The sequence below is a fragment of the Scylla paramamosain genome, chromosome 34, assembly GCF_035594125.1.
Source record: "Scylla paramamosain isolate STU-SP2022 chromosome 34, ASM3559412v1, whole genome shotgun sequence".
NCBI classification, from domain to species: Eukaryota; Metazoa; Arthropoda; class Malacostraca; order Decapoda; family Portunidae; genus Scylla; species Scylla paramamosain.
Genome location: NC_087184.1, coordinates 3,893,851 through 3,905,905, shown reverse-complemented (window position 1 = coordinate 3,905,905; position 12,055 = coordinate 3,893,851). Strand labels below are relative to the sequence as shown.

The 12,055-nt window shown below is 39.4% G+C and overlaps 1 protein-coding gene across 4 annotated transcripts in view; it reads left to right on the top strand.

The window, feature by feature from the left end:
• The window catches only part of LOC135090055 (uncharacterized), an 89,377-nt gene extending 77,582 nt beyond the window's left edge, over nucleotides 1–11,795 (top strand). For 3 of the 4 annotated variants that reach the window (XM_063986310.1, XM_063986309.1, XM_063986311.1), the window contains 2 exons: nucleotides 5,959–6,158; nucleotides 6,392–11,795. In XM_063986310.1, the coding sequence (XP_063842380.1) occupies nucleotides 5,959–6,158; nucleotides 6,392–6,842 (651 nt within the window). In that variant the 3' untranslated portion in view covers nucleotides 6,843–11,795. The remainder of the gene's footprint in view (nucleotides 1–5,958; nucleotides 6,159–6,391) is intronic. The other variant, XR_010261749.1, reaches the window with a different exon arrangement.
• The last annotated feature ends 260 nt before the right edge of the window (nucleotides 11,796–12,055 follow it).

The following is a 12,055-nucleotide window of genomic DNA, read 5'->3' as shown; positions in this document are numbered from 1 at the left end:
AACCGCTGCGACCACCCACACTACTCTGAACGGCAACAAATGAACATACACAACTGTATCAACTGTCTTATTTTGCCATCCGTGGAGGACTCCTGTCCATGGATTGAGAACGATGCATCAGCTGTGTTTATTACCGAAAGTTATTAAAGTGTACCAACTCGAACCTACCTAGAGCGAGAAAAGAAAAAAAAAAAATCTCACATTATTCCAAAATAGTTTTACAGCAGTGTCATATATTGATATGACATATATTGATGAATTAGCAGAGCCATTCTGAGATTTACTTCATTACTTACTGTAAACATCAAAGCAAAGTATCCTTTCATGAGATTAATGAATTATACTACATGTTCCCTGACAATGGAAAAGGTTGAGTTAGTTATGGGTCAGTTACTTCTAAACAATAAACCTTTGTGTGCCTCCTCTCCTCCCGCAGCCTCTCTGCATAAAACTGTTTTTTCTCACCCCTGTTCAGTCCACCCCTCTAATGCAAGATTAATTAGTATTCTCAATCATTCATTCCTTTTTCTGCTAAACTCTTTTACCTGATTCTGTTTCACCAAAATCCCTAAAAGAGGATGACCAAGACTCAGCAAGGAAAACCAGATTACCAGTGGAGCGGCCTCGACGGAACCCATACTGGCAATCAGATAGAAGGTTGTGAAGTGATAAATGTTTAAAAAATCTTCCTGTTGAGGATAGATAAAAAAAAAAAAAATGAAAGTCAGGAAATTAAAGCAATAGGACGGTAGTTTGAGGGATTAAAGCGGCTACGTGGGATTCTTTCAATGACTGTTTTCATAGCTCAAAAAGACGATTAATTAGGTTCTCTCGAGTGTTCATTTATTTATCATTGTACCGGAGTCTGTTTGAAATAGCCGAGTGCGTGTTGCTCACTAATGTCTGATGGCAGTCACGCCTTAGTACTTACCGTCTTACACAATATAATCCTATTCTCATCTACAATTTTTTAGAAGCTTAGATTTCTAGCAGTCTCTTAAATAGTCATATAGCCTAGAAAATACAAAACATATATCTTATTCTTCCTCTCTTTTTAGTGTCCATACATATGATTACTTTTGGCAATAAAAAAAAAAAAAAAAAGGCTCACTGAGATGCCAGTCCCTGAAAAGAGTCGAAAGCGATAGTCCAAAATTGAAGGATAAGTATCTTGAAACCTCTCTCTTGAAGGAATTCAAGTCATAGGAAGGTGGAAATACAGAAGCAGGCAGGGAGTTCCAAAGTTTACCAGAGAAAGGGATGAATGATTGAGAATACAGATTAACTCTTGCATTAGCGAAGTGGACAGAATAAAGGTGAGAGAAAGAAGAAAGTCTTGTGCAGCGAGGCCGCGGGAGGAGGGGAGACATGCAGTAAGCAAGATCACAAGAACAGTTGGCATGAAAATAGCGGTAGAAGACAGCAAAAGATGCAACACTGCGGGGATGAGACAGAGGCTAAAGACAATCAGTTAGAGGAGAAGAGTTGATAAAACGAAAAGCTCATGTTTCCACTCTGTCTAGAAGAGTGGTATGAGTGGAACCTCCTCATACATGTGAAGCATTCTTCATACATGGACGGATAAGACCCCTGTGAGAAAAACTTGCGGAGATGACTCAGAACGTCTAACTTCATAATAACTGTTTTAGCAACAGATGAGATGTGAAGTTTCCAGTTTAGATCATAATTAAAGAGCAGACTGAGGATTCTCAGTGTAGAGGAGGGGACAGTTGAGTGTCATCGAAGGTGATCGATGGAGGAATCGAGTTTCTGAAGCACTGAACAGTACTAAGTTTGCTCTGTTCCAATCAGAAATTTTACAGAGATCAGAAGTCAGGCGCTGTGTGGCTTTTCTGAATGAACTGTTTATTTTCTGAAGGGTTGGACGTCTACGAAAAGACGTGGAAAAGTGTAGTGTGGTATCATCAGCGTAGGAGTGGATAAGACAAGAAGTTTGATTTAGAAGATCATTGATGAGTAATAGGAAGAGACTGGGTAACAGGACAGAACCCTGATGAACACTACTGTTAACAAATTTAGGAGAACAGTGACCGTCTACGAGAGCAACAATAGAACAGTCAGAAAGGAAACTTGAGATGAAGTTACAGAGAAAAGAATAGAAGCCGAAGGAGGGTAGTTTGAAGATCAAAGCTTTGTGCCAGACTCTATCAAAAGCTTTTAGGTATGTGTAAGGTAACAGCAAAAGTTTCACCAAAATCTCTCGAAGAGGATGACCAAGACTCGGTAAGGAAAGCCAGAAGATCACCAGTAGAGCGGCCTTGACGAAACCCATACTGGCGATCAGATAGAAGGTTGTAAAGTGATAGATGTTTAAGAATCTTCCTGTTGAGGATAGATTCAAGAACTTTAGATAGGCAGGAAATTAAAGCAATTGGACGGTAGTTTGAGAGATTAGAACAGTCATCCTTTTTGAGAACAGGCTGAATGTAGGCAAACTTCCAACAAGAAAGAAAGCTGGATGTTGACAGAGAGAGCTGAAAGAGTTTGACTAAGCAAGGTGCTAGCACGGAGACATAGTTACAGAGAACAATAGGAGGGACCCCATCAGGTCCATAAGCCTTCCGAGGGTTTAGGCCAGCGAGGGCATGGAAAACATCACTGTGAAGGATTTTAATGGGTAGCATGAAGTACTCAGAGGGTGGAGGAAAGGGAGGAACAAGTCCTGAATCATTCAAGGTAGAGTTTTTAGCAATAGTTTGAGCAAGGAGTTCAGCTTTATGGATAGATGAGATGGCAGTGGTGCCATCAGGTTGAAATAAAAGAGAGAAAGATGAAGAAGTAAATAATTGGAATGTTTTTGGCTAGGTGCCAGAAGTCATGAGGAGGCTTAGATTTTGAAAGATTTTGACACTTTCTGTTAATGAATGAGTTTTTGGCTAGTTGGAGAAAAGACCTGGCATGATTCCTGGAAGAAATATAAAGCGCATGAGAGTCAGGGGATGGAAGGCTCAAGTACCTTTTGTGAGCTACCTCTCTATCATTTATAGCACGAGAACGGGTCTGTGCTCAACCAAGGTTTGGAAGGTTTAGGTCGAGAGAAAGAGCGAGGAATGTACGATGCTAGACACTATCACCTCTGTCATGTGCTCAGCAAACAGAGACGGATTTCTGACACGGAAGCAATAGTCATTCCAAAGAAAATCATCATAATAGCTTCTTAGGTACCCCCAATTCATTATGTAACAAAATTTCACTTTTGTCTTGTACTTGTTCCCAAAACATAATTTTCCAGCTATTTCCATCTAAACAAAATAGAAAAAAAGTTATTTTGATCCTAAAACTTTGTTTTTGTGGTTAGAACAATGAATTTACATGTTTGTCTTATTTAATTATAGTATGGGTTGCTATTGGTTTTCATATCAGGTAAAAACCTTTCCAAAATCTCAGTTGATTATCTTATTGCTTTTGAAATGTTGCAAATAAGTTAAAACAATGAAAGAAAGAATACAGTGTTCTAAAGATTTTTTTATTTTTTATTTTAATAAGATCATTCTTGAACTGACCAGATCTAACAAGAAATTTCTCATATTTAGAAGAAATTGCTTACATTTCAGAAATCTTGAATCTCCCAGAATGTTCTTCTAGACACTCTTAGAAGTTTCTAGAATTTTGAACATTCTTTGCAATGTAAACATTTCCAGAATATTCTAGAACTTTCTAGAATACAGTAGAAATATGTAGAAGTATCAAGAATTTTCTAGAATCTACAAGAATTTTCTAGAATGATTCAGAATATTTTAAAGTAGGTTCAAGAATATTATAGAAAGATTAAGAACATTCCTGAACACATTCTAGAAAGATTAAGAATATTCGAGAGTACTGCTTGACAATATAAAAGTAGGGGCATGCAGACCACCAATCAGTTCTGCTTTGGCTGCCTGTGAAGACACATCACAAGAGGTGAAATGACATCAAAAGGCTGCAGTCATTCTCCAAATGCATTCTGCCACATATGTGGTCAATTCATCAAGACAAGAGCAAAGAAGTTCTCTGTCACATCTGGAAAAATGTGTGAAAGAGAAAGCATTGTCCTCCAAGGACTGACACTACAGTGGGAGCACACAATATCAAACATGAACCATTGGTGAATACTCAAAAGGTTTTGTTTCCTCCACTACACATCAAACTGAGTCTTATGAAACAGTTTGTTACAGCTCTTGACAAGGGGTTGTTGTCCTCAGATATCTTCAAGACTTCTTTTCTAAGCTTTCAAAGGCAGAGGTGAAAGCTGGTATATTCATTGGACCACAAGTAAAGAAAATTATGGTGTGTTCAGAATTTCTATAGAAGCTCACAAAAAAGGAGAAAAAAGCTTGGGAGTGTTTCATAGCTGTAGTACAGGGCTTTCTTGGCAACAGCAAGGCTGATAACTATATGGAACTGGTTGAACCTTTAGTGAAAAACTATGGTGAGATGGGCAGCAGAATGTCCTTGAAGATCTGTATCCTTGATGCCCACTTCTACAACTTTAAGGAGAATATGGGAGCACATTCAGAGGAACAAGGGGAGCGCTTCCATCAAGATATAATGAACTTTGAACAGAGATATCAGAGATCCTTCAATGAAAACATGATGGGAAACTACAATTGCAGGCTCATACGTGAAAGTGATTTTTTTTTTTTTTTTTCACGCGAATCAAGAAAACTGTTCATTTTTAACCCAAAAAATTTGTTTCAGAAGTTTAAAAAAATTTTTTTCATTCGATTGTTGAATGTTGAAAATGGTGAAATTTAGCTTCTAAAAGCCACGAAAGCAAAGTTTGACAGGAATAATGGACATCTTCTATTGTCTTGCAATGAAAAGTTGGAAAATAACACTTGCTTGTCAAGGACAAAAATCGTGTTACACAGTCAATTAGCAGAGGCAAAATGCCAGAGGCACCTCCGCTTTGGGGGATCCTGAGGCGGGATTGGAGCGATAGAACAAGATACAAATGTGAGAGTGTGATCGGAGGAGCCCAACGGAGATAACAACATAAGCAAAAGGATTAGAGGTTAGGAAAAGGTCAAGCATGTTGGGCGTATCTCTTAAGACGGTCGAGAATACGAATAGGACGTTGCATGAGTTGCTCTAGATCGTAGAGGATAGCAAAGTTAAAGGCTAGTTCACCAGGATGGTCAGTGAAGGGGGAGGAAAGCCAAACCTGGTGATAAACATTGAAGTCTTCAAGAATGGAGATTTCCGCAAGAGGTAAGAGAGTCAGAATGTGCTCCACTTTGGAAGTTAAGTAGTCAATGAATTTCTTATAGTCAGAGGAGTCAGGTGAGAGGTACACAACATAGATAAATCTAGTTTGAGAGTGACTCTGTAGTCGTAGGCAAATGGGGTTAAACTCGGAAAATTCAAGAGTGTGGGCACAATAGTAGGTTAAGTTGTTGTGCACATATACGCAACATATGGATTGTAAACAAGGATAAAGTAGGAGGGAACAGAAAAGGGCTACTGTCAGTTGTCTCAGACATCTGTGTTTCAGTGAGGAAAAGAAGATGAGGTTTAGTAGAGGAGAGGCGGTGTTCATCAGATTGAAAATTAGATCTAAGATCGCGAATGTTGCAGAAGTTAATGAAGAAAAAGTTGAGAGAGGTGTCAAAACACTTAGGACCGATACCAGAAGAGCAGTCCGACCTGGGGACACTTTTGGTCCCCTTCCCAGATGGGAACTTCGAATTAAAATTTTGAGTGAAGGGTGTGTGTGTAATTAGGTGCATGTAATTTTGTGTGAAGGAAGAGAGTTGCTTTTAGAGGGCAGTTGTGACTACCAACTTGTGCTGTGAGACACAAAGGGAAATGTTCATTGAGGTCAAAACTGGGTTTAATGATAATTTCAAGTTCACAGCACTCCCTCTCCAGTGCTTTAGAGCTCACTGGGGGTAATTATCGTTTCGGCAAGTGTCTTCTGCCTCCTCCTAAATGAGTAAAGAGTTCCTCACTTCTCAGATCCGCAATAATTGGGAGCCGTACCTGCGGCGGATGAAGGTGTTCGTCGGGTCCTCGCGCCAGCCTGACTCAGTGAAAGGGAAGGGTGCCCAGGACACCTCATCCTTCACCTCTTCCGTCAACCGCCCCAGCAGCCAGTCCGGGGCCTCGCAGCGCACTGTGCAGAGCCAGATTTCTCTGGACACCAGCTCCGCCTTCAGGTGAGGCACGTGGGGCGGCACGGCACGCTGGCGTCCCAGGCACGTCTTGCTGAGGCTTGAGTGATGTCTATGAACACTTCAGTATTTCATGATTTGTAAGAGAGGTGTTTACACACACACATACATACACACACACCCCTCTGAAGTTCGGATATAAAAGTCAACGCTCCTCTGTATAGTGAAGGAAGCAAGGCATTCGAGATCAAAATTGCTGAGTTGTTGTATTTCCACAGGAAGCTCTCCACGTCCTCCATGGTGTCCACGACGGGCGTGCAGATCCACAGCTCCAATTCCCTGTGCATGGACACCATCACTGAGGCCGCGGCGTCAGAGGCCGAGGAGATGAGCCATGAGGGACACCCGCCTGTCCGCGGGGACACACAGCCTGCACCACTCGGGGGAGAGGTGCCCCATGGTGAGGCAAAGGAAGACACAGAGGCCAATGAAAGGTCAAAGGAACCAGCGCCTGTGGCGGTGGAGACCGAGGCTGACAAGGAGGGTCAGGCAAGCCGCGCCACCACGCCCTCTAGTGGCGAGGATGCCGTGCAGGACACGCCCACAGCGGACTGCACGCAGGCCAGCAACAGCAGTGTGCATGGCGATGTGGAGAGTGTGACGCCCCAGGAACACTACAACCAAGCCTACATCGCCGAGGAGCTGGAGGAGCAGCCCGTGCAGGTGTAGCAGGTGTGACGCTCGCCTAGCTCCCACATTCCCTCTTGCCTGGCATGGCGGCCAGGCACCGTGTGTGTGTGTGTGTGTGCGTGTGTGTTAACTAGATTATAACTACAATTTATGGTTTATTTATAAACTATAACTATAATTTACAACTGCGTGTATGCCGAGTGTCGCTGCCACACACTTGTTGAAGTGACACGCTGACACTACGCAACTTAAGACAATGTGTGTTAAAATGTGAAGTGAATGGGGTGTTCTTGAGACACCGTTACAAATACTCTTATATATTGACATGGCTGCCTCAGCTGATAATGATGATAATGGTGAGTGGAGGCGTCATCATGAAGGCGGCGAGAAGGAAAAGACAGTATGTTGGCCGCGTCGTGCCATCGTATTCCTCCCTCCCGGTGCTCCGAGGACAGTGTGATGGCGCAGGAAGTTTAAGTGGTGCAATAAGGAGCAGTGTGGTGCCGGATTAGGTTCACTCAGGTTTATTCAGAACTCGGGATCAGCGAATGCGTGAACAACATGCCAGATGTACAGTTCGATGCCTCATTTGCGCCCTGCCGTCACAGAGTATCACCTGCTGCTCTGAGGATGAATTCGATAACCGGTATATTCGGCTCACGGTTTCATGGGATGGTTTGACTACTCAGATACATTATTTTCGTGTCTAATGCTATTGTTCTTGCATTTTATGTGATTTTCGTTACCTCAATAGTCTTCTTTTGGTTTCCAATGGACCACACTCGATAAGGGACGAATTCTCTTGTAAACACTAAACATAACGAAAGCGCAGAGATGATAGTGTTTACAAGCGAATTCGTTCCTCATCGAGTCCCTCATCCATTGGAAACGAAAACAAGACTTTATTGAGGCAACGATGATCATGTAATATGTAAGAACAATAGCATTAGACACTAAAATAATAAAACCGTCCCAAGAAATCATGAGCCGAATATACCATCTACCGAATTCATCCTCAGCGCAGCAGGGAGATGCAAACTCCGTGACGACAGGGCGCAAATGAGGCATGTTGTTCACGCATGCACTCATCCCGAGTTCTGGATAGACCTCGAGTGAACCTAGAACGGTATCGTAGCTAGTTTGAAATGACCAAGTTCGCACGCAGCCCTATTTTCACTGCCAGACGTATGGCTCATATACTCCAGCCCATAACAATGCACAGACCTCCCTGTACCCCTTCATAAGGACACTTTTTATTCTCGGAAGAATGTTTAGGCGTTGGCCGAGATCCGTTAGCTACTATGTCTCATCACACAATTTCTCTTCAATATATCAGTTCTTTTTACATTTTATTGGAATTCAAATATTAGATATGAGTTATTTAGCTTATCAAACCATTCAGTACTACGAATGGTTCGGGTTTTAAGATAATAGAACACTAACCTAACCTATCCTAAATAATGTGTAGCAATACCTAACATTATCTCGCCTAACCTGAACCTACATAACATGCCTACTACTACTGTTGAATGGTGTCGGCTGAAGACGTCTGTGGCGTCGTATGGCGTCGTACGTTAGGCAATAAAAATGGGGCTGCGCGCGCACTTGGTCACTTGAAGCTAGCTGGTCGCTTTGAACCTACTACTACACCGGAACAGTGTCATGAGTGATGAAAAAGCCTCAGTACCTTAGAAACATTTACCTTCACCTCCCTCAGTCCCCGGAAGCGCCCTGTCCCTCTCCCTCCCGAGCCATTCTCCTCCCCCTCCCTTCCTTGGCCAGCAGCGGGTGTAGGTGTACTTAGTCTTGTGTAGTTTTGGGTAATGTATAACCAGGAGGAGGAACGTGTAGAGAACATACATTATTTCCATACGTGTGTCAGATAATTCTCAGATATCATGATTATTACCTCAGGCAACTGTGCAGAGACCTCTTCTCAAGCATTATTGGTCGTCTTTTCTTCCCTACACTTCTACAGAAATGTTTAGACGTTGGATTTTTTTTTTTTTTCTTTCCTTGCCATTTACTAATTTCGAGAACAAAACTTATTTTCGTGTGAGTTTTGATACATGTTGAATTTGTCTGACGTACTTTTCTCTCGCATGTCACGTGTTTTTAAAGGAGAAGGAGCAACCTGCTGCCCGCAAGCCTTTTTTATTCTTTTCAGCGAGTGATAAAAAAAAAAAAAAAAAAAAAAAAATCATAGTTGTTTAGGGTGATCGGCAATCTTCAACAACACAACCGCCGCTGTACGTACACTACATTAATGCATGGCATTTATAAACTGTTAAATGCCACTTCATGATCTGTTAACCTTACCTGTATTAAGATGCAAAATTGGAAGGTAGGAGTTTATTTAGTGGCATTACTTTTAATTTAGCAATGCTTTTCACTACAGTATTAGTTTACGACCGAGCCTGCTGATGTGCACTGCTGCGTTGCTGCCTCAGACTCACAGCCTCTTAATTTCCGAAAAAAAAAAAAAGAATAATTGTTGAAGTTCCTTTTCTTCATGCATTCTGCATGAACGTTTAAATAAAATCAAAGAGGTTTGTGTGAAAGTCTAAATAAAGAAAATAAATAAATAAATAAAGCTGAGAAATGAATTTAGATGTTATTTTGTAAATAAAAGATACGACAAAAAAAAAAAATAACGCAATAGGTAAGGAAATATTAAAACAAGAACATAAGATGGGAAAGCAATCTTGATTATTACTGAAAGATATTATAAAGAATGACATTTTACGTTAATTTATATTAAAAAAAAAAAAAAAAGGAAACAGCAAGGAAGAAAGTGTAAAAAAGGATGACTCATTTGTTATCTAAATGTTTCTGTGGAAGTGTTAAAAAGACAAAAAAATAAGTTGGGAAAAGCTAGATATAATTACTTACATATAAAGAATGACACTTCTCTTTAGTTTGTATAAAGGATGGCACAATAGGTGTATAAATGTTTTTGTGAAAGTATTAGATTTATTTTATTTTATTTATTTATTTATTTTATTTTTTATGTAGGAGGGACACTGGCCAAAGGCAACAAAAATTATATATATATATATATATATATATATATATATATATATATATATATATATATATATATATATATATATATATATATATATATATATATATATATATATATATATATATATATATATATATATATATATAAGCCCACTGAGGTGCCAATCCCTAAACAGTCCAAAGTAATCTTTTTTTTTTTTTTCTAAAGGATAAGCGTCTTCAAACCTCCCTCTTGAAAAAATTCAAGTCATAGGAAGGAATACAGAAGCAAGCAGGGACGAGAAAACAATTAAAATAATTAATGAGATATTAGAAAGGGAGAAAAAATTACTTGCATTAGAGGCCAAGAACCTGATATACACTGTCAAGTGTCAGAGAACACTTTTATCGTCTTTACCATTCTCTTATACCGTGTTCTGGGGTGTGCTGCTGGTGGTGTGTTCCCGTTGGTTGCTCAGTGTGTTGCTTTAAAGTTGTTTACTGAATGTTGGCGTGTACTGTGTTGGGGAAACCGGGAAGTGGCAGTCATACGTATATGTTAAAAATAGTTAGGATAAAAGGTGGCAAGTGACAAAATGTTTCCTAAAAGAAAAGTCACGGGGGAAGGGGTTTAAGTAACAATATGACGTGTTTGTTGGAGGAAAAAGTGGGAGAAAAAGGGGAATTAAATACAATTATACGTCTGTGTAAAAAAAAAAAAAGAGGAAAAAATGGGCAAGTGACAGTTACACTTACTTTTAAGAAAACTTCGGAGAAGAGAAACAAATGGATATATATATATATATATATATATATATATATATATATATATATATATATATATATATATATATATATATATATATATATATATATATATATAATCATTGGAGAAAAGTTGTAAAGGGAAAAGAAAGATAAGTCACAATTATGTGTATGATGATAAAAAAAAAAGAAAAGTAAAATATTACGAAAGTTATACATAAATGTTAAAAAAAAATGAAAAGAACGGGAAGTGATGGTTATACGATTATTATAAAGAGAAGAAAAAAATTGACAAATGATAATTATACATTTATTTAAAGTTACACAAAAGACACGAGAAGACGAGAAGAGGTCAAAGGAAAGCCTTCCCGTCGCCTGTGCCTCGTGATCTTTATGAAGCTCCGTATATCGTTGTGTCTTGTAAAAAAAACACTATGTAAACATGCCTATTTTCTTTTCTTAATACGTATTTTTCTTATTGTGTATTATGTACTCAGTGAAAGACATTCAGCATAGGAGATTTCGTCCGCTGTATCAGATATCCATTGAATCAAAATACATTAAATGGACAGTTGAGTGCATGTTGAAACCTTTAGTAAAGCGCTTTTATACTACAGAGATATCAAAGAGGGAAAGTCTTTTTAACCTGCTCCAGCTGGATTTCTGAAACACTGGCCAAATTATTGATCTCTCAGTGACTTCACCGAGCATTAAGAGGAAGGAATGGAGTAGTTTGTGGCGGAAGCAAGAGGAGTCTGAATGTGGAAACGAATGAAACACCACAGATTGAAGAGATGGAATGACTACGGGAAAAGGGAGAAAAAGAGAGAGAGAATGACGGTGAGGATCAGCAAATGTACTCGTGTGAAATTATGAACACGTAAAAAAAAAAAAAAAAAAAAAAAAAAAAAGCTGCAGAAGGATGAAAAAAAAAGACAATATACCTTCCCTGACGCCATAAAACTGCGAAACTGCGCCTACTGGATTTTCCTTTACTGATGATCTAATGCTGTAGTTTAAAGAAGTCTTTTTCATGGAGGTTCCAATAGTAAAGAAGAATGAGTGTGCAGTTAATTTGTTTGTACCTTCGCCATACTTAAGTCTCAAGAGGTGTTCTCGTTGTTGTGAACTCGTTAGTCTAAGAATTAATTACTCGGTGCCACCTTATGTTCGTCTATTTTGTACATAGCAAACAAAAATAAACAGGAGGATGAGCAATGTCTCTAGTGATTCTGTCGCTTTGTGAAGTGAATGTCAAAAGTGATAAGAGTGGAAGGAGAAACAGAAGCTCATGATGTGATGTATTAAGAGAGAGAGAGAGAGAGAGAGAGAGAGAGAGAGAGAGAGAGAGAGAGAGAGAGAGAGAGAGAGAGAGAGAGAGAGAATCGCTCCTCACTCCTCACTCTATCAAATTTTGACTTTTTTTTCCCGTCAAGTAAAAATTACATGCTTCATTGCTAAGTATCACATCACAACTTATT